This window comes from Gallus gallus, chromosome 12 (genome assembly GCF_016699485.2).
Source record: "Gallus gallus isolate bGalGal1 chromosome 12, bGalGal1.mat.broiler.GRCg7b, whole genome shotgun sequence".
NCBI classification, from domain to species: Eukaryota; Metazoa; Chordata; class Aves; order Galliformes; family Phasianidae; genus Gallus; species Gallus gallus.
The window spans coordinates 12,702,928-12,726,508 of record NC_052543.1 but is presented as its reverse complement, the minus strand read 5'-3'; the positions used below and the strand labels follow the sequence as shown (position 1 = coordinate 12,726,508).

General features: G+C 36.2%; 1 protein-coding gene across 13 annotated transcripts in view; it reads left to right on the top strand.

Annotated features, from left to right (window-relative positions):
• Window positions 1-23,581, top strand: part of FHIT (fragile histidine triad) — a 512,804-nt gene that overhangs the window by 127,830 nt on the left and 361,393 nt on the right. For all 13 annotated transcript variants that reach the window (XR_006931286.1, NM_001277802.3, NM_001277804.3 and 10 more), the window contains one exon: window positions 3,399-3,519. Coding sequence is in view for 12 of the 13 variants with exons in the window: in XM_046899953.1 (XP_046755909.1) it covers window positions 3,399-3,519 (121 nt within the window). In the remaining variant the exon portion in view is untranslated. The remainder of the gene's footprint in view (window positions 1-3,398; window positions 3,520-23,581) is intronic.

The window sequence follows — 23,581 nt, the reverse complement described above, 5'->3', positions numbered from 1 at the left end:
GTCTTAGTACAGACAGCCCATTCCACACAATCAAACTTTGGAAAAATGCCAGATATGCCTTTAATGATGTAATTGTGGAAGATAAAGGGCAGTTTAGAAAATGCCATAGAAAATTCTGAAGTTAGCCATAAGCATCATTTATTGAAGAATTTCTTTGTTCCCTTAAATAGTGTGTGTGATGCAAGTTATCTTGTCTTGTAGATGTTTGTATAGGCTTTTAAAATATTTTGCCATTTTGCTGTGTTTTTACAGTGAAACCGAGTAGCAGAATAAGAAGTGTCACAATTAATGAGAAGGTGACATTAATACTGTAAAATGGCAAACTTTAAAATATACTCAGATTGTTTCTGAAATATTCATTTACATTAGAACAGGGATAATGGCATTATAATTGGCTTTTTTTTCAAAATATGCACTTTAAGTTAGCAGCCCATTTTGCACTGTTGTGTGTTTTGTCCTTACAACCAAATTTGTTGTTTCTGAAGAGAGTGTTCATGTGATTGCTCAGTGAAAGCATCAAGCCAGGTTCCCAGCAGGCGCTGATCTCAGCACCTATCTAAGGGCAAGTAACTGTACGATAAAAGGGCGTTGTGGAGTACTACCACTGCCTCCATTAAGCATCCAGCTGGTCTGTAAGGGCAGGAAGACAGCCTGAAGAATTAGTGTCATCACCCCTTATGGGCAATAGAGTCATTTGATACCATATTGGTCTTTACTACAGAGCTGCTGTGTGAAAATTATACATGTATCTTGTGTATTTCATTCCATCAATTCTGCAGCCTCCATGATTTCTAGCTCAGGTTGGATGGGACATGGAGCAACCTGATCTAGTGAAGATGTCACTGCCCATGGCAAAGGGGATTGAAAATGGATGATCCTTAGAGGTCCTTTCTGACTCAAACTTTTCTATGATTATAAAAGCACAAAACAAAACTCTTAACCCCTGAAACCAAACATACTTGGAGATTTGAAGCGTATGTTTAGATCTCAAAATTATCATAAATGCATGAGTAGCATTTGAATATGTCAGTGAATCTCAACCTTTTGCTTAATTTTAGCACTCTTACTTTTCTGGGTGTAAAGTAGACTGCCAATATAAATCTGAGGTTTGTTTTGTTTTCTAGTAGAGATTATACAGATCTCAGATCCGTTGTGGCTGTAAAATTAGAATACTTGCTAGGTTAGCCTTTAGTAATGTATTCCCACCTACAACTGCAAGAACACAGCTTGAAGGAAATTTAATTAGGAAAATGAGGCAGATGAAATAGGCAGTGTAATGTATATGTGCAATATGAGGAAGAGTAAATACACTTTTCATCTGAATAGTCAGAACAGAAACTATGTTAAACTGGGCTGAAATTTCCTTTTATCAGAAATGGATTTCTTTCATTTTCTAACATTGCTACCTAATTGTCCTCCTTATTACTGGGATTAGAAAGACTACTATCATTAAAGAAGAAACATCTTTTACCAATTATATTTAGATTTTGGTTCCACCTGGCAGTGACCTCCTCATTATGTGAAGAATTGAATTCCTTGGAGGAGCAGACTTAGTGAGGTGATTGCAATCAGCTGGGAAACCCTGTGCACACACTATTTGCATCTCGTGACCTGCATGCCTACACCTGTACTGCATCAATTTCTGCTTGTTTGCAGGTCATTCAGGCAATGAGCAGATAGGATTCAGATGACTGAGAAGCTGCTCATGCTGGAAGCATTTTCCTGCCTCACTGTGCTCTGGAATATTCTCTCATTTCTGCAGTATGCTGCTGCACAATCATGGGTTTTTCTGTTTCACCCATTACTCATTTCTCTAATGCTTTTTTAAATATCTGTATTGATATCAACTGGAGACAATCATACTTTACAGAGAAAAATACAGAGGATAACTAGGGTAGAAAGCAGCTTACATATATCTAATAGATAATGAATAATTGTTCAAGGAAAAATTCCCGTAATCTCCTAATTTGAGAGAAAAGTGCTGGGGGTCTGCAGTGTTGTATAGTACAACCAGCACAAGTTTGAAACACCTGCTGAGTTTATTTAGTCTGAATCGAGAGAAAGACAGATATGTTATTATATAGTCTTATAAAGTAAGCAAATATATGTATATATCTAAGGAAGGCAGTGAAATAAGTTAAAGATATATGTAGTAGGTGTATGACAAATATATGGCATAGTTGATCTAAATTCTGTGGTCAAATCCTGTGTATGGATCCTTTCAACATTTGGTGAAAAAGCATTTCTTTATTGTTACTGAAAACATTCATCAGGAAAGGAGCAGTGGTGACCCAAACTTTTTGCCTAATAGTGCTGCATATGTTTACTTTGGCATACATCTTGGAGGTATTCATATATATATATACACTCCCTAACTTATATTTAATTTAGTTAAGTTCTTTTATGGAATCAGTTGAAAAAGCCAGAGTTTCCATCCAAAGGACAAGCATATGTCACTTTCCAAATTCTCTTTCACAGTGCGTGCACTTAGAGGTTACTTATGTACCTGTACCATTAGGTGGAGCAGACACAAGGAGTGGGACACTAAATAAGAATAAATCTTTTAGATTAAGAACCATGAAAGTGGAATCCATACTAAAGAACTAAAATGTGTCCAGCGCTTTGGGTCTAGTAAGCACAATAGGCTTGCAAGAAAAGAACAGCAGAAGACCCCATTTGACTCTTAATAATGTCTTTCCCAACTGAAGAAACATATAAAACTGAATTTTCTGGTTAGTTACTTAGTTCAAGCAAGATAATGTTATTGCAGTGCTTTTGATGTGTCTGAAGTATTGTGTCACATAAAATTCTATGTTTCTTCATATTTTAACCTGCAGCATCTTGGATATTTCTGATTGAATTAAATACTTTAAATACTCCAGGGCTTAAAGACCTAAAATAGATGCTGTGGAAGTTGCACCTTAGCTATTTAAGAAGGATTTCCATTCTCCCTGAAAGGAGGGAAAGTTTTAGTGAATGAAAATGGGAATCTTTGGCTTTCTGTGTAAGAGAAAATGTTGCACCCAGCTATTGATCATACGCATAGGGCATGTGAAATATCATTTGTCCTTTTCCAAGCACATATGACTCAAAACATATGTAATACCAAACTAATGACAATGGGAGGAAGAATTTACATCCTCTCCAGAATTTTGTAGCTCAGCTAAGATGATGTGAGAAAAGGGTTTAAGGAATCCATGTAAAGTTTTTGCTTCGGAAGGAAGTCACACCACCGTTTTAAGATTTCAGAAGGATGGGTTAGACCTTCTGTGAACCTGGGACCTCGATAAGCACAGGGGACTCTTTCAGAATGAACTCAGACGATCTGGCTGTCTTATTCCTGTTGTCCAGAAAAGCAAAGTTTGTGCTCCAGTCATCCCAACTGTTGTCTCTTTCAGACCCAGAGGACAACGTCTATCATGCTGCGGTTTGGCCAGAACCTCATCAAGCCCTCCGTGGTCTTCCTGAAGACAGAGCTCTCCTTTGCTCTTGTGAACCGCAAGCCGGTGGTCCCGGGCCGTATCCTTCTGACCAGTGCCTTGACCATGGGCACCAGCACTCCTGGGAGAAGCGGGGAAGCTCAGTGTGCTCATCAGGCCAGGTAGGGTGCTGCGCGGATTTATTCTGAAGCCAGGCGGTGGAACCTAACATGCTCGGTTGGTGATGCAGAACTGCCGAAAACAGTTGCTTAGCAACTGTGACCTTAGAGGTGAATTTCTATTGACCTTTTTCACCACAGAAGATGTATCAACAGCCAGGTGCTACTAAAAGCATTTTAAAGTGAATATGAGGGGCTACTGTTTAAGTTCCATGTTATGCTACATAGCACATCTTCAATAATGTCACATATTTTTAGCGGTGGTAACTCCTTTACGGAGATTGTTCAGGTTCATGTTGCTAAGTGTATGCAATTTGTCAAATGGCAGTGGAATCCTGTATGAAGGCTATTATTTTGGGGAAGGGGGGGGGGGAGGAGGGGATGCAGATTGCTTTATTAATTTAGGTGGGAATGGATTAAATAAACCATCTGTGTAGCAAACACATGCTTTCTGAGGAAAAAATGAAGCCCTGTGTTGTAAGTAAAACTCTGTTTAGAGACGTTATGGGAAGATCGCTATGCATGAATGGTAGATGCCTCTATTTATTTTATTTTGTAGTGTTGCATATTATTTCATGGTCAGAATTGAGTAACTTGCACTCATTTCAGTGGCTAGAGTTGAACTTTTTAGAAACACAAGTGATCAGTTCATTTCCATAGAGTTTTCTGGTAACCTTTTCATGGGAACTCAGTGAGATGGTGGCTAGATGCGTGTTGAAAATAAGTCTGGAGTTCATTTAAAGCCTTCTTTTCTTCTGTGTTTTTGTAGGTTTTTTTTTTCTTTCATAATTTAACATGTGATTAACTGATTTTGATGTGTATTGTTTAATCTATAGATGTATTTTATTTTCTCCTGAAGTGTTGAATTTCCTCCCATCATTCCTACCTGTTACAATTCTTCAGTGTAGAACTTACATGCACCTATTTTGAATGTTTCTATTCATTCCAGAAGGCAGATCGTTTGGTTATAAACGTATGACAAAGATGCACAGATTTCCTAGAAATTTTAAACATGTTACTGTCTCGCTAATATGTTTTAAGGAATTAAATGAGCTGCTCTTCTCAATTACAAGTTTATAAAGTATCTGATGTAAATCACAATGATTTACAGTTTCTTCATAGTTTTGGGGAAAATATTTTCAGAGCTGTTGAAAGAGTGTATTGCATTGGTCACTGTGAGCCTGTAAATGCCTACACATTGGTTTATGTATTGTCCAAGCCAGAGAGTAAACAAAACGTTTCCTGTGCTGGAAGGGAAAGCTTATAAAGGAATAGTTAATGATTTTGTTAGTTAGTTAAGTGAACAACGGCATTTGTTGTTAAGCAAATGAGAGATTTCAGCTGGAAGAGACTTTTTTTAAAAGTTTTGTGAGCATCTAGAAGTGTCAATTTAAGGAGCCTGTAAAACTTAATTATTACAAGCTTCTTTCCTTCTTAAATAATTAAAGATTATGAAGTCTAGTTGCGTAGTTATTGCTGACTGTTTGGCAGATACATTTATTTGCTCAAATTTAGCTTTGTTATCCCATAATGAGTATTGCAGCATATTTTAGAGTGTCACATTGTTTTAATAGCTTGTGCATTGTAATATATAATATAGTCTTTGTTTCTCCGTTGAATAAATGTTCAGGTAATAAAGCCCCAACACTTTCTTCCTCATTACAGGAAAAAAAAAAGAAGTAGGAAAGATCTTGATGCAAAGGCTGGAACATAGTATGTAAAATAGAGCAATTTGCAGTTGTGAGCTTTTAAAACGTCTGTGTAATGCAGCATTTGTCTCAAGACCTGGCAGTAACAAGTGTATCTTCTTTGTTTTATTGCAATAATTTTATCTGCCTTGTCTTTGGCATACTTGTGACATTCCTTTCTTTCTTTCTTTTTCTTTTTTTTTTTTTTCCAGTAGAAAATAAAATATTAATGCATGTGCATTAGAGAGACAAAGGAAATCAGTTTGAAGCCAGCTCACTCCAGGTGGTGGCTTTAATTAACTTATAAAGTTGAAATTCCCTCTTGAAACAGAACGTGGGATTGGTGTATTTGCTGCAATAGTTTTAAAATACAGTTGTACTCAGAAATTTCAGAAAAATGGTCTTGTGGAGATCTGGGTTTTGTGATTCGAGCAATGCCAAAGCATACTTGCTCAGTTAACACGTTAAACATTTTGTTTTGTTTCTTTCTAGCTGTCAATCCTGTGAACTCAGCTTCACATTTGAAAATCAAACTGTGCGAATAGTAACCAGGCGTAGAAGTAGCAAGAATATAATATTCCTGGTAAGGAAAGAGGAGTCCTGTTCCTACAGAGAGATGCCTTATCTGACTCAGGATTAGGTTTCTTTCTAATGGCTGCACAGTAGTTCATGGATGCACAAACCTCTTTGTCATAGAAACCTCTCAAGGGAAGATGTCCTCATTGCAGATTGTTGAATAGGAACTAACTGGTACCTTAATATTGAATAGGGGGATCTGACGTTAATTTGCAATCTCTGCTGTCCAAGCTAAAGTATGTTCATCCAATTGACACTTGTAGCGAATTCATTCAACTCTTGTGGCACAACCTGACAGGGAAAGCTGCACATAACCTAGCATGCAGGGTTAGCGTCTATTCTCCTCTGGACATTCAGTCCCATTGCTGTCACCAATGGAAAAATGCTTATGGCTCAAGAGGTGCTTGTTCTCAGTCTCTGTGAAGACATCAAATCAGTTAAGTCTCGCCATGACATGAGGAATACATACCTGCTTTGTTCACCCCTATATTTCAGAGTGGAAGATGGCTCTTCCCTTCTCTTGTCTGTCTTATTTCAGAGCAGCCAGGCACATTGTCCTGGGGGCTGTCTTGCCGATTAAGCTTTTGTTTTGGGATGCGTTTTTTTTTCCCTGTTCTGTACAGAAGTGCTATGATGCTGTTTCAGCAGACCCTGTGGATGCTTATGGAGCCAGGAGTCTAGATGGGAATACTACATGCAGCACACATCTCAGCAGTTTGGCAGTTGCCTGTAGTGTATATCCCAGCAAGCTTACACAGATATCAATACCATTTTCAATAGAAATGCACTATGAAAATAGATTGTGAAAAGCCATCTGTGGCTGTCTTGAACAACTTCTAGATGTATTAGAGAAGATAGCTTTCAGTAGCTGGAATAGTGCAGGGGGATGTGTAAGTTGTCAGCAGATTCAGTCCTTCCTTCACTCAGAATGCACAAGTCAAGAAGTGGATCAGGTCGTGCAGCTGGCAGGAACTATTTCTCCCCAGCTTCTCAGTTTATTTCATTCATAGCATTGCAGCTTCCATGGTTCAGAGCACAACCTTAGTGTCGTCTTTAAGAAAATCTGTCTGTTCTTTGACACGGACTTTGTGTGGCTACAAATACTTTGTGAATGGCTTACTATCTTATAGATCCATTCCTAGCCATACACCATGGTTTTACATGGTTTCGCTCATATTTTCAGTATAAGTGAACTATGTTTTTTATCACTTTCTCACTGTGTTGTGCAGGGTACTTGCTTCCATTTTGTGTTAAACATGAAAAATGATTTTGAGCCTTAGCAGAATCCACTCTGGGGCTAGGACTTTTATTGTAAATAAAATAATTCATTTGTTATGCCCCACTTTTTTTCAGCAGACAAGATATTGATCTTTGGATTTCTGTTCAGGATGCTGTAAGGAGAACTAGCACAACAGGAACACAGCAACATTTGTAAATTGATTGAATGCAAAATGTAATGACAGAGACAAACATCAGATCTATGGCAATACTATATTATACAAAGCATTTTTCAACAGTTTATTGAATTGGCTATTAAAAAAAAAACAACAAACACGCTTTCCATCTGGGAACAATGAGATAGGGTTTATCAGGCCCAAGCAATTTTATAGTAATTCATAGTGGACATGCACATGTGTGTGCATGTAATAAATTAAACACTTTACAATTACTTTTCATCTGGAATTGATTATGAAAAAGGCTTTCCATGTGAAGGGGAAAAAAAAAGACACTGTTTAACTGTAATATACTAAGTGGTTCTGGGGTTCTGGACTGTTTACTATTATGTCTTTCCATAGGGATCTGCTCTCTTCTTCCAGAAAGTATTGTGGTTATAGGGATTATAGGAAATAGAGCATATATGAAAATCTACCATACAAAGTTGGTGGTCTTTTTTTGTTGCTGAGGCAGCGTGCTGTGCTGTGAATTACTGTGGCTTGTTCCTTTGTTAATGACTAGAGAAAACATTAGTTGAACCAGATGCTCCTTCAAAGATCTGATAACACCCAAAGCTGCACTGTAATTGTTCTGGGTTGGCCGGGATCTGGGGTCATCCAGTGTAAGAATAGCATCTGGTTTGCTGTACAATTTATATGTCTATAAGCTGCCCTGTCATATGTTATCAGAAGTGCTGTATTACTTGAGAGTGACACATTATGTACTATGACAACTTAATCAGTGCTTTTATTAACATATTTGCAGTTAAAAAACCTATTGATCAGCACTGTGTGATAATATATATTAAAAGTAATTTTTAATTTTGTTACAGTTCTGATAGATTTTTCCTTTGAAGGTAGCACGCTGGCTCTAGGCAGACAGGTTCTTTCACAACTTTGGTTGAAAACCATGGTGTTTAGCTTGAAAACCAATGTTTAGCATGTATGCAAAGTTTTACTTCCTCCCGAAGTTACAGAGTTGCTGTTAACTGTGATTTAGTTGGCTTGTACACTGCACATATATCACATCTGTATTTATGCTATATAATTATGATTTTTATGTCTTTTAGCCCAAAGAAGTGTTAATATTTGCTATAAAACTAAGCTTCAGCAAATAAAAACCAGTTATTGCAGAATATAAATATTTGCATTTGCATATTGCAGTAATGTACCCTGCACCGTTACAACTACACATTAAACATATCCAGCCCTGTGGGAAAGTACTCTTTTAGTGCTGGTTACAGAAGCTACATATGCATTACTGTTATTAGCTCGCATTAGTGCAATGCTAAAGAGCAGTTCTGAATCAGTACTGTGGTGTGTCAGTTCACTTTCAAGCAAAGAGCTAAAAATAACATCTTGTTCTGTGATGGCTTTGCAATCTAAGTGGGTCCTTAGAGATAGTGTGGACTCAGAATCATAGGATGGCTTGGGTTGGAAGAGACCTCAGAGATCATCTCATTCCAACCTCCCTGCAGTGGGCAGGGCTGCCAACCACTGAAGCGCATTGAGAAAGATGATGTTGTTTGTTACAATGAGTCGTCATCTTAGTTTCAGCTGGGACTGAAACTGTTTTCTTCAGAGGATCTGGTATGATGCTAAGTTGTGGTTCTATGAGAAAAAGAATGTTGATAACACACTGATGTTTCTAGTTGCTGCTAAGCAGTGCTATACAGAGCCAAGGCTGTTTGAAGGCCCCAAGGAGCTGGGAGGGAACAGAATTAGGACAGCTGACTTAAACAGGCTAAAGGGATATTCCATACCATGTGACATCAAGCAGAAGGGGTTTTGAAGGAGGCAGGAGTTCATCTCACTCTTCATCCTTTTCTCTATCTGAGTAAATAGTTTTATCTCAAACCACCAGTTCTACATTGTTGATCTCAATTCTCTCTGCCATCACACTGGGAAAGGAGGGGCAAGTGAACAACAGTTTGGTGCTCAGCCACCCGCTGGATTAAACTGCAGCAGGAGAGAACTTGAATTCCTTGAATTACTCAGTTTTTCTAGGTACTCTGGAAGAAGACATTAGTTGGAAGAGCGATGCAGTAGCAGCTTTGCTGGCATAGAAAATACCCTGTGAGTGAGAAGAATAGATATAAGTAATGGATCTTGTGTGAAAATATGGGGGAAATAGAGAGTATGTTTCTTTAGCAGGGATGCAAAAGAGATTCAGACTTACTTTACTGTCGGTATTTGATAATTTCTTTTTGAGAAAATATCTCAGATTTGGTTTTGTTCTTCAGATCCCAAGCAAAATTGTTCAGTGATTCTTCTTATTTGAGCACTGATTCCTTATCATATGAGGATAAGAAAAACAAGTCCTATGCTTATTGTTTTTTAGCTGAGTTGAGCTATCTTGTACAAAGGGCAGGTGGGATTGTACCCCTGGCAGTAGCAAGCCAGTAGGTCAGCTTCGTTGTATTCACAGCCTACCTTCTGGGAAAAAAATGCTCTGCTCAAACAGCCCAAAGAATGACTGCTCAGCTCTGTGTATGCAAGCCACTTGAATTTAGTGGTGATAGAGAGACCAGTTAATTATGTCAGGGCTGGAGTCATTTTGTTTGCAGACTACAAACAAAGGGATGGTGTTTGACGCACATTAGGAAATGCTGTTTCAGAAGATAATAGATTCAGGATTCTGTGTGCAAAAGCTCATCTGATGGTCTGTCTGCCTGTCTCTCTCTTTATGTTCTTGATTGTTTATTTTCCAGCTGCATCATTTGGTCTAATAAGAATACTTTCTCTCCCTTCAAATTTTGCCTCACTTGAAAAGTGCTCACTGTTGAAGGAGACATACTTCATGATAAGGATTTACTTATTCTGTTTGCATGGTCATGTTTACATTAATGTGGTGGTGGTGATGAAATGATGTGTGCCACAACTTCAGAAAGGAAAAAGAACCAGAAGTAACGAAATAAAACTTTCTTTTCTTTTTGCTAATTTGCAAATGGAGTAACTTACTAACCAGATTACTTATTTACATGCATTTAGCAGGATAATGACAAGAATTTCTTAGGATATAGCAAAAAAATATATACCTTAAGGCCATATGTGGGAGAAACAGTAGCTCCCAGGGTAGAATCTGGTTCTTGATATCAAGTCCATCTTACCAAATGCCATAGAGGGATGAACAGTCTCTTATTAGTGATGTGTTCAACTGACTTTAAAGCCTTGCTTGTACAGAGTCATCAGATCACAGAAAGATAGGCTTAGGAAAAAAATAAGCTGTGTGTCATAATGGATCAGATTCTAGGCTACACTGCTAACGTATGCTGAAATACAGTTAAGTTTATTCCCTCATTCACCTGTTAATTGTCATTGTTGTTTAGGCCTTATAAATTACTTACCCTCAAGCCCAACATGTTATGCTTGCACTTGCTATGAGTAGTTCAGAGGCATGCAGTGTACAGTTTTGAAGGTGTGTTATTAATATATGCCCTCTAAAAGTGGCACTGTTTGTCCTTACATACTTCAGGGACTTGCAGAAGAATTTTTGAAGCTAGTCCACGAGTCCTCACTTCTGTGGTACCTATTATGCACACTTACACCATGCCCATAAAGCAATGAACAGTGTGGAAAGCCTGTTCTTGTCATTGTGAAAAAATGTGGTACTTGAACATTTTAAATAAGTTGGCTGCTGATAGCTGTGGAAGGTCACATTTCATAGCAGCTCCTTATTGTCTTCCCCATGTTGTGATTTTTATGTTTTACATTATAATTTTTAAGATCAAGTTTTATATGAAGGCAGTGTATTTTTGAAGGTTAAAAGTACTGGATTCACTTTCCTATTTAAAAAGATTTCACTGTTAGCTCAGTTGCAGCCTCCCATTTTCTCTTCTTTACCGTCATTAACAATTAGCAGAGCATCTTGGCTTTTCCATATCAGCTTAGATATGTAGATACATTGTGAAATTCCTGTCATTGTGGTGGCTGAGATCATCTGGGAAAAAAAAACACAAAACATCTACTTGTATTTTAGTACAGCAAGAGACCAGGCTAAATCATAGAATCATCAATTTGGAGTGAGAAAAGCCTCCTTCTAAGGAGCTGTAAGAAGTTTAAAAGACAGAGAAACAAAGCTATAGGGATGAAAGTAAAACTTAGAGGTAGCAAAGTTTTGTCTGAAAAATGGCAGGGAAACTGAGGTTGGATTCAGAACAGATAAAATGAATATTTCCTTTGAGTTTTAACCCATAATTGGCATTCCTGTTACTGAAAAAACTGTGAAGTTCTGTTCAGAGATAATGAGTACTTTTAGTCCAGCAGTTATTTTCTAGTCTAGTAGAGAGCAAATTTATAATTGGAGTGATTATTGAACAAACCTGTAATTTTATGCTTTTTATCGCGTCAGTAAACCCAAACGAATTCAACAGCCATAAACAGTCAATGGATAGCAAACACAAAAGATGAGTGTGCTGCCACTGCATTTGTACCACTACCTAAACTTAAGTCCACTTACACTGGGGTTTCTTCAGTTCTTTAAGAACTCTAAAGTCTGCTACTTACTTCCCTGCATCAACTTGCAATCCATGCACTTTGCATTTGGGCACCTGTTACCAGGGACTTTGTAAAAGAAAGGAATGAAAAGTTTTTCTTATCACATAACTGGATTTAAATTCAGCTTTTTTTTTTTTTTTAATTAGTTTCTGGCTAATGAAGGAGATGGCAGTTACAACTCTGTTCCTGTTGTTATGGTTTGTGCACAACTTGAATGTTAGTCCTCAGCACAGCCTTCAGAACGTGATATGCAGCACACACAGAGTTAACAGTCTGGGTAAGGTATTGCATGGCTTGCTCTTATGGTGGAATATAATTAAAAGAGATGATTGGAATACATGGTTATTCATAATAGATGTCACGCAATTACCATAAGTAATGCAATACATGCAAAATCTCCATTTGTAATGAAAATAGATTTGCTGGAAGTCAATTGAAAATTTCATTTATTCCTTATTATTTCTGGCATATTGGAATATTTTGTGCTATTTGGTGTGATACAACACTCAATGTTTTCTTCAAGTTTATATTTCTGAGAGGTATCTGACATGAATTTCCTGTTGCAACAGCCAAAACAACATCTTCGAGATACACTGTTAAACTGTCATATCTTCTCTGCTCTGAGCCCAGAGGTTTTGCTGCAAAATATTCCTTTATGGAACATAATTATAAAATAAAGTAGATATTTCACCAGTAATCATCTTTTATTTAGGGACATCCCTAATGTCCCTAGGAAGGGAGAAAAAGGCATGCCATGCACAGGGAAAAGTGATCAGGAGTGTTCTCTAAACAGGCAGAAGTGAAGGAGTAGTTAGTTATCTGTGGTGTGTGATTCCAGTACTTTCTCTGGGGCAAGAAGTAACAATAAATATTAGCATAGCTCAACTTCTCCCAGCTACATGGTGTAGATGTCAATCTTTGGGGGGTAAATCCAACGTTTACTGTATCCTGATTTCCTCAGAGACAACACCGGTTGGCAAAAGGAATATTTTAAACACAATTGCTTTACTCTGTAGCAGTACTAAATATCTGAGTGCAAAATAACTGAGTTCTGAAATGTGAGACCCCAAGGGCTTCACCCCTTCTGGTATCTATTGCTTTTGATGTTGGACCAAGTCCTTTCCTCCCTCTCTTCTGCCTTGCCATCCCTACAGCACAGTGAACTCCTGCCCAGCAGTGTGCTTTCCCCTGCTGCCCATTCAGGAAGGCAGCACAGATGGTCTCTCCTGTGTTACCATGTGCCCACAGCCTCTCAGTTTGCTGCTTCATTTGTTTAGGAAATGCTTTCTTCTATTGGTTTGAACTGGCAGGTGAGATTATCAAAACAGTGATTCTAAATGGCCCTATAATTGCTTTGTAAGAGCTTCAGCTGAGGGTCGAGCTACTTCTCTGAGCAAGATAATTGGGTAAATTATGTTTTAATAAGTTGTCTTGTACAAAGTTAGATATGAACATAAAACACAATGGGGGCTTTGCTGTAAGATGAGACTACAGTAGAAAATGGAGTACCTGATTCATGGATACAGAGGTATTTTGCTCTATCACACAATATCTAAGTTTCCAAGGTTTTATGAGTAATGAACAGTCTACTAATGTATGTTTATTATTTGTTTTGTATTTTACTGTTCCTTCTAACCTGCTGAATTCTGTTTCTGATAATAAAAAAGTAACTGTAGCACTCTTACAGTGAGCTCACTTGAGCAGATGTTCATGTCATACAATAAAAAGTTCAGTATTCCCTTATTGATAGTCTTCAGTTTAACATCTGCATTCAGAGCAGTGACCTCTACAGAAACTGCCTAAGAGCAGTTAATTTTCCATCAGTACCCATTTTTGTTTCTCTCTCTCTTTTTAATGATACATTTTGATATGGTTATGGTTACCAGGATGTTTTTAAATGTCAAGGTTTTACTTCAGAATTTGTTATCTTTACCTATTAATTAGTGGAAATGCATTGAGATGACATTGCTATTTGCATCGTAAAACTGAAAATTGTGTGTAAGAAGTATGGGTTTAAATGGGTGAATTTGGAAGTACTGCTATTTTATGCAGTCTTTTCTGATGGACTTGACGTAGATGAATACAAACTTTTGCTTTGATGTGTACGTAAAAATGTAACTATGAATGCCGTTCTACAAATGTCATTGTATGGCTCTGCATTTCTTTTTCTCTCCCAGGGAAAATATGCCTGGTTGCAAGGAAAGAATGTCATTACATATGACATGTTACGTATGTGTGTTATGCCAGTATACAAATTAATGTTGCCAGAATTCATCCACTGCAGTTTAATCACTACAAGCACACATTTCAGCATCACTGTTGTAGGATCAGTTTTGTTAATGATGATTCAAGCCATTCAGTGCCTTGCTCACCTGATATGTAGGTCACTTTGCTACATTGGTACTCCAAGGATAAAGTTGTCAAACAAATTGCTAAGGATATAGTTCTTTTGCGTCACGTTTGTTAAATTTCCTTTGTTTTAGAGAGTAAATGAGGAGAGTGGGGAATGAGAGTAGGGTTTGAGGTCTTCATGTCACATCTTGAAGAACCTTTAAGAGCTCAAAATCTATCAAGACTTTTGATCATGTTTCACAATACAGGAAAAGTAGCCAGAGTGCAAGATTTTTGCCTGAGAAAATTAGAAAATCACTTGATCATACCTGCCTATATGGAAACACCAGTATAGCAAAATTGAATTGTTTTGAACTGCACCTGAGAACTTGCTTGTGTTTTGGGGTGTTCACTTTGCCTTTCCTTAATGATTTAGCAAGCGGTCCCTACCTGAAGAATGCTTCAGGGACTGCTATCAGTATTGAAAACAGTCTAACACTTTCTAGTTAGAGCCAAAAGCCTTGTGTTTCAATGTACTATTAAAGTTTGTTAGCAGAAAGTCCACCTATCATATTTACAAAATGGAATTACATGTTTCTCCTCTCCGCACCCCAATTAATTTAGTTCCAGATAGCGCAAATAAAAGACAAAATGAAGGCAAACATTTTAATATACTCTATTTTGCAGAGCTCCTTTAGGGGGGTAGGTAAATTAATGTGAGAGCAAAAACTTTATAATCACTTTGAAATAAGATCAATATATTTGTCAAATGACTCTCCTTTAACATTTTAGTGAGAGACATCAGATGTGGCTGCTTTTGCTGAGTTGCCAAAGAAGTAAAATATTTGAAGAAGATTTGTTGGATGCTTTTTTTTTCTTCTGTCATTTGAAATGCATATAAAGCATGGATTTGCCACAGTTAGGTAGCAGGAAGGCTTGGAAACAAAACAAAAAACCTCACACCTAATTAGTACCTAGTCATGTGGAAGGATGCTAATAGCTTCTCTGCTCAATCAAAGTTTCCCTCCTATGACCCTATCGGTATTAAGGTATTGTCTGTCAAAAACAAAACCAAAACCGCAAAAATCTGAATGTGACATAATTCTATTTTTATCTTTATCTGAATGCAGCAGCATTAATGGAATGTTGCTGACTGAGCAAAACGTTGTGCTGAAGTTACTTTCACTTAAAAAACAGGGAAAGTGTCCTCTCTAATTCCTCAGCAAAATAAGATAGAAGTGCACTTAATATTGATTATACTTTTTTAATAAATACATATATACACATATCTATAAGTTCAGTGCTGTTGAATCATCTTTTGCACTTGTGGAGAAACATGCTTTATTACATGAAAATAAGATATTAGCTGAAAGAATCTGATGCAATCAGATATTTGCAGAAAGCAAAACCACAGAAACAGCTTACTGTAGCATTTATATGTTCAGTTAGCACAAAAATGGGGGAGAATTTTTAACTAAACTGAACTGCGTTCCTTAATGCTTGCAACAGCTCAGTTTTGATCGTGTTGTTCAAGTTGTCATCCATTGGTTAATGGTTCTTGAGCTTTACACAGCTGGAAATTGGAGGCAATGTTTTCTTTTGTTGACAATGGAGTTGGTGTAGATTTTATTCAAACCTGGGCACTTGATAGAGAACAAATTAGGCAGTTAAAAAGCCTATCAGGCTCAGGTTAGTCTCTGAAGATCTCTTGCAAGGAACTACTGAGAGTTATAAAGGGTCTGCAGGGCTGTAAAGCTATGTACAGATATGTATTTCTGTGCTGTGCTGTCAGCTGCCTGCAGATTTATCTCCATGTGATGATTGTTTTTATAGCATTTGTTTCAGTGGAAGCCTTTCAATATAAAGCTTAAACTTATTTGACCCATCTTTAACCTTTAGGGACACAAGATGTCATGATGAGATTTTATTTATGTTTATGTGAGTGATGTACTTAATCCCAAAGTCTGGTGAGAGTCCAGGTCAGGCTTTATTCACCCTTTAAAAAACAAAAAAAATGGATCCATTTATATGGCATTCATAGCAGCATTGTTTGTGATGGCCTAACCCTTTTACATAGTTTGGATTCTTTATTGATCATTTCTATACATTACAGCACTTGAGCAATATAGAATAGTCTGTTTAATTGGCTGCTAAAACTGGGGGTTCTCTTGTGTGCAAATCAAATCAGTGATACTTCAGAATTAGAAATGATGTTGTATGTGGTGTGTGTTCGGAAATGTAATAAGTTTTGATCCTTCTAAACTAAATAACAGGATTATTAATAGTAAGTATTTTGATATGAAATGGATACAAGGGGTCTGCTGCTAAACAAAAGGATATAAATTCATAGTTTAACCAACCAATAGAAATGTAATGGTCATTTCATACAATGGCTGAGTTGTTGTCATGTCTTTGTATTCCCCAAAAGCTTCTTTTGTTTTTGCCAACATGTATGTGATCAGGGGTAGGACGACACTGTGCAGTCAGGCTTTGTGTGAGATTTTCTCAGATTGTACTTGATCTTAAACTGTCTCATTGTACCTGTGTGAAGTTAACTTTGTGCCGCAGCTAACACTCTGGTCATAAGAGATTGCTTAAAATTGCTTACAAGATTTCAGAGTAAAGAATATCATGTGATTTGATGATTGTGTTTTGCTACGATTGAAAAGGCACAGAGAAATGCTTGATTTGTTTTTCTAAATAATAAAAATTGGATCAAGTTTATCATCTGATCCGTCAAAGGATTCAACAGCAATAACTACTGCCTTTCATCTCGTTACTTCCTTTTCCCTTCTGAAACTTTTTAGTCTTAGCTTGAAAAATTGTTAGCTGTTGTAGATCTTGAGTGTTTGTTGCGCACACTTACTGCACAACTACAGGATGATCCTTGAGGTCCCTTCCAGCCCAGGCTATTCTATGACTCCATGATACGTGCTTGCTTTTGAAATCACTGAATTGGTAATGTTTATGAGATTACATAATTCTGAATTGTCACAGAGATCTACTACATTCCTTATTCTTGCAGGAGAAAGGTAATGACTTAGCCAATCTCATTATGGTTTTAGTTAATGTGATTATTTAAAATAGTGCCTTAGGTCTTTGTCCAGGTATTTGGGAACACGTGACCTAATGTTGAGTATATATAAAGACATATATTTAAAAATACTTCATTTAAGATCTAAAAATGCCAATACAAATATTAGACAGAAAATGAAGAGAAACAGTGCGGAGGTACGATAGAGGTTTTTGTTCTTTTTCCTCAGGAGATTGAGAGGTGCTTGACTCTTCTCATTGTTAAACGATATAAATATCTCCCATATAACCTAATTGTTGGTGGACAGAAAAAACAAACGTGCGAAATAATGCTGAATTGTATTTTTATACATGTATCAAAGTATTTTCAGAGCTGGTTGAGTGTGAGATGCACACTAGAAGAAAGTCTGTTTAATGACTTTGAATCACACTGCTCTGTGCTGATAGTTTCAATTTGCTTTAGTTTGTGAATACCATCCCTGAAAAAGAAATGGAAATAGTTCCAAACTGAGAAGCCAAATTATCATCTGCTGATTTCTCTTATTTTACACATACATGACTCTGTGTGTGATGGAGAATTATGCATGGTGATAAAATACTATTCTTTGAATAGAGAAGAATTTAAGACAGCTATTTGGTATCATCTTATGCACAAAATGGAAGCAGCATACTTAGTAACTTTTTAAATCAAATTGCTCATAGTTCTAAATTGAGTTACCGCTATCCTTATAAAAACTAAATGTTAACAATTATTATTTTCTTTATTAAATAATAAACTGAGGAAAGAAAAATCCACTTTAACGTATAAAACATTTGGCTCATTCTGAAGAGTATGGCAGAACTAAGTATAATGCTAATGTACTCACAATCAACCGCAATGCAGTTTTTATAATAACTAGAATCAAAAGCCAGACCTATGCAGTTATTAACACTGTGATTGCATTTTTAATTTTAATTCAGCACTCTCCTGTGGCAGTGATGAACCAACTTACAGCTTGACAAAAACTGTTTCTGGAACCTGGAAAAAAGAAAGAAGTTCTGACCTGTCTGTTTTTCATTCTTTTTTTTTTTTTTTTTTTGGAAGGTTCTTGAGCAGCCTCCCTAGTTTGTGACACTAATAGCTTTCCATTAATGAGCCATCATTACCATGTGCCTGAAGAGCTGAGCTGGAAGAAGTTGAGGTTTTAGAAGTAGTGCTTCTGATATTGAGCTGAGGAGGTTCCCCATGGTTTCCTTGTCCCATAGAATTGGAGTGCAATGAAAGCCTGCAGACTCATAAGCTTAATGTTATTCCACATCTTCAATCTAATTTTTGTTCATTGTCAGTTGAGCTGCTGCACTCTGTAAAAGCATCTGCTGTCAGAGTCACAGAATTCTGAATATCTATTTAAGAAGATCCTTTGTGACTTGCTAATTATATTTCATGACAGTCCTGCTTTCTTTAGAATAATAATGAAACAGAAAACTCTCAAATTTAGTTTTAATGGAAACAAAATATATTCAATGCAGTGATAAACCTTGAAAAATTGCCATTCACATGGAGTAATTATATATCATTACCTTTAGTTACTACTGGATTCTCTTTATTTTGCCTGTTAAGCAAAGGAAAGAACAAGTGTGCTGCATATACTGAAAGCACTTCAATTTGCCCAATTAGCAAAGTTTGATTGATTTCAGGGACATGTTTTTTTCATTTAATACTAGTTGTCTGATGCTTCTTGATGTGAAAATGTATTTCCTTTTTTATATTATTGAAGCTTAATAGAATTCCAAGACTTTCTATGCAGATTCAGTTGAAAACTGTTTAAAATACCCATCCCATAAAAAGGGGTAAGGCAGTAATGTTATCTTTCCATCATGCTACATGAAATTGGTTGTGCTAGCCACAGTAAATACTGGAGTTGTAACATTGCGTGCAGCTTTCTCCTTCAAGACGTCAGGGTCTTGAAAATGCAGTTAAAAACTGATGGTGAGGACTGGTTTTCACCACTGTTAGCATTTGGTAATAGGGATGTGAGAGCACATTTGACATTGACAAAAAGAAATAGAAAAGTAATTAATTGGGTTTGACTCTTCAGATGACAGTGTAGCTCAGCTCACTTTAAAATATGAAAATACCATGAATTATGGACATTTGGAAGTAGTTTCCAATAACTTGAAAATGTCATTTATTGAAGTAGTAAGGAATAACTCTGAAAATGGGGCTTTTTTCCCAGTTCCCTCCAATTCCTTTTGGCAGCTATGAGAGATTCAGAATAGTGAATGAACAGATAATCTGAACAAAAGCAATATTTTTCCCAGTTCTTCTGAAAGCAAAGAAACATAGCGTAATGAAAGAGAAATAATTTTAATGCTTGTTTCTCCTAAGACCAGGAAGGTCTATATGACAGCAGTTATTAATTATTATGCCTCAATTTGTTTTCCAAAACTATATTGGTTAGGATATTTCAACTGTATTTCTATAAATTAGATGTGCCAACATGCATGTATTGTCCTATAAGCAAGGGTAAGCCAATATTAAAAAGCAAGCGCTATTATTTCCTTAGGTCTTGTTCAAAAGAAATCTTGCTGAAGTAATAATTCAAACAAAATCACTGTGCAAGAATAAGCAAGACTGACCTTTGAAATGTGATTTTCACCTATGTAGCCATCAGACTTAGGTCATGAATGCAATATGTGGAGGAATATATGGTAGTAGTAGTGGAAAAAATTTTCTATGTGACTGAGTTCATTTTGATTGCTTAAAATCACGTTACTCATCTGTAGTTCAAGACAGATAAAGAACTGAATAAGTCAACTAGTGCCTGCTGTAATGTGATGAACTTGTGCTTCTTTTGCATACATAAGATAATGAAGAAAATCTGGTGAAAAGCTCAAGTTGGTCATTTTAGACTCAAAGACTAGTAATGGTTTAGGCTGCAACTGATTTTTAGCTAAGAAGAAAGTAGTATTTTAATAAGCCTTTTGTAAGGTCATAAAAATGTCTTGTCCCTACTCATATTTTCAGTGAATTTTAAACACATTCTTCTATGTACTCATCTTCTCATTTCTCTGGATCTTGTGTGTGTCTCATTTATGAGATCACATAAGAGTGGAAATACTCAGTACAATCACAAAGGCTATGATTTCTTTAAAGTCGTCTTAAATCAATACATAGCTTCTGATGGCTACTTAACAACTGCCTCAGAGAACCTTACATTCTTCTTGACCAGCAAAATGATTTTGATGGGGACCAGAAAAATGGATTCATGCAGAAGTCGTGTTTAGATTACTTGCGAGAGTAGTTTGTTAGAAAATAATCACAATGGTAACTTGGTGTGATTTTAATGGTTTTGGAATATTATGTATTATTAAAATAACACTCTTTATAGCCACAGTTCAATATGCTTCTTTCTTTTTATCATATGATTTTGGTTGCCAGAGTAGATTTTCAGTGCTTCTCTTGAGATGTACTCAGAAAGTTAATGTGGACATTACTGACAACAAAATTTCCCTTCTCTTATCCTGTCTTCGTATCTTTCATAAATATTATATTATATTATTTTTGTGTTACTTGAGTCCAGTAATCATTTTCCTATATCAATTATGATTCTGTTTTTGAGCCCTTATTAAGATCACAACAAGTAACCCATAATAACAGAGTAGAAAATATGATAAACTTTCTTAGACAGTGAAGGACTCTGTTACATGTAAACTCATTTTACATCAGGATTTGATAGCGCTTAAAAACTATTGTTAGAAGTTTCACTCTGTTTCATTGTCACCAATGAATATTCAAAATCATGATCCTTCTTTTAAATGGAGATGCCTCACATAGACTCTAAAATCAAAATGATATGTGCTAGTTTCATTTGGAAGTATAATTAAGGTGTATAATGTCATTTAACTGTTTAATGAACTCTGCATAATGTAATAGAATACAAATATTTGACCTTCCTGACAGTGACTGATGGATTGAAGTTGCATAGCATGATATCATTAGAATGTCAAATAACATCATTATTCATGATTATCAGGAATTATTCAGGTGAAATGGCAAATGTAATCGAAAGCTATTATTTGTGTGTGGGCTGCAGATTGACTTTCTTTGTCAGTGCCATTCTCTTGATGATACAGGGGGAAGATACTCAGATTTATTGAGCTACAAAGAATTAATGTCATAGGTTAAACAAATGTCAATAATATCAGGAAGGGATTTTCAGTAGTTCAGGTCACGTATTAAATGTCTAAGAGTAACTACTTGTGATAATATTTTATCTTCAATTCTACTTTGACTTCCACTAAATATTGAAAACATCTTTAGATACGGGGATTTGCAGCATAAGAATATATCAATGTTTTCTGGGTGACATTTTTGATGGGAGCAAAAGAAAACTGCAATTCAGACTGTGTGCATTGTAACTGCAATTTCATCCTCTACTCTCACTAGCCTAAATGCAGAATGTAAACTTCTGTTCTAAGGGGTGATTCGTATATTCATATAATCATAGTATTATCAAGCACATGTATTACTGCTGCAGATTCTCAGAAATAAAACAAATGCTGTTTTATAATTTAGCTGATTTCATTCTCAGGATAGTTTGTTGCTGTAGTCCAATAGCTTGTACATATGTTATCTTGCTTGATGAGATGCGGAAAATTGAAATGGATTAAAATGAATTTTAATGAATTATAATTACCTGTATTCACAACATATATTGAAGTAGAAATAGCTTTCTGGGCCATTAGAGTTACAGTAGCAGATCTGAATTCTGTAAAGGTACAAAGATTTATATTTAGCTCAAACTGAATGATAAGAGAAACTGTGTGGTGATATGGCAAACAGGCATGAGATTTAGGTTTAGTCTTTTATCCTTTCAAGTGCAAGTGACTCAGGTTTTTCATATGTCTTTGCATTTCCTGTAGACAAAACAAATTGTGCCCCAGTGTTTTACCAGATGTCCTTTATTTCTCTTTGCCTTAGTTGTTTTCTCTTTCTTTGGCTTTACGTGTATGAGATTGACACAGGAAGCACAAAGAATAGCCTTATCCTCATGATGACATGCTTACCTCAAAAACAGCAGAATGGATATAGCGTCTGATCATTTTTTTGAGGATTTTGTTAGTCAGGCATATTCAGCATGTACTTTGTGCCTTAGTTCTTAGCAGCTCTAGAATTTAGAAGGTTTTTAAGTTTATATATGCTTATGAGTAGAACATGTATTTCCCGCTACAGTGTATGTTTCTCAGAAAAATCTATTTATGGGTGAAAGGCCCTTTTTAAGGTTAGTAAGCCAACTTGATTAGAAAGAGATTTGTCATTTATCTACCACTGATCACATTTTTTGGTTTCAGATTGCTACTGTTTCAGAACAGCTCTTGTAGCAAAAAGGCAATCTAGATATGTCTGTTTAAAAAGCAAATGACAGAACGCAGTATATCTTGATGCCACTTGCAGATGGTGAATTCAATGAACCCATGTCCTGAAGGCTGTTATGTTTCAGTATTTTGAACTTGGTTTTTTTATGTATGAGCATCCTGTCTTTAGCTGGGTCCAGTCTTCTCTGGAACTTGAATTTGTCGTGTCCTTGTTTTGTAGATTCAACCCATCTTGAGGTGTCAGTCTTCTCTGCTTTCCTGCAGGGACTCTCAGGTCTTTCACAGTGAATTCAACTGAACAATAATTTACTTTAATCTAAAAGGTGCTGTTTTCCTATCTCCTACAACTTGCTTTCCTTAGTTTGCCTTACTGCCATACCGTGTATCCAAGCAGAAGGTTCAGATATTACGTGACTATTTCCATTACTGTTTGATTCAAAATGAACTTTTGAGTAATGCCTTCATTAAAATAGAATAAGAAAGATTTAAGCAAATTCATTGTTTTGATGTAAATATGGCATGACCGCTTCATTTTGATGATACTAGAGCTTGGATTCAACCTTTTATTATTTTTTTTAGTCTTAAGAAAATGTTGAATTGTCAGTACTGTAGAGCCGTGCATTATAATCATAAAGAAATATTAGAAAGACTGTGCTTGTAATACTTCTCATAAACACCTTTTTAGTCTAGTTTCAGCTTTAAAGCAAATACTGTTGTAATGGCACATGTAGTTCTGCTCCTGATGTAGTAAATTTTAAGGAAATCAATAAAAGCATACAGAATTAGTAGCTAACTCAAATGTCTCCATGAGAATGTAAAGGCTGTCTTATCTGTAAGGAGCTGATGGCCATAAAATGAAATGTATTTAAATATATTGCTAAAGATAATTAAAATATCATGCAGGACCAAAGCACTTCAACTGTAGATATTCATTAAATTGACCATTAATAACTTGTTAAATAAAGGAATATTACTGTGTTCATAAATTTTGTATGCAGATTTTATTAAGCTGGAATGTTATATGGATTGATTCCCTGACATCTTTTGGCTGAGGCTGTATAGATAAT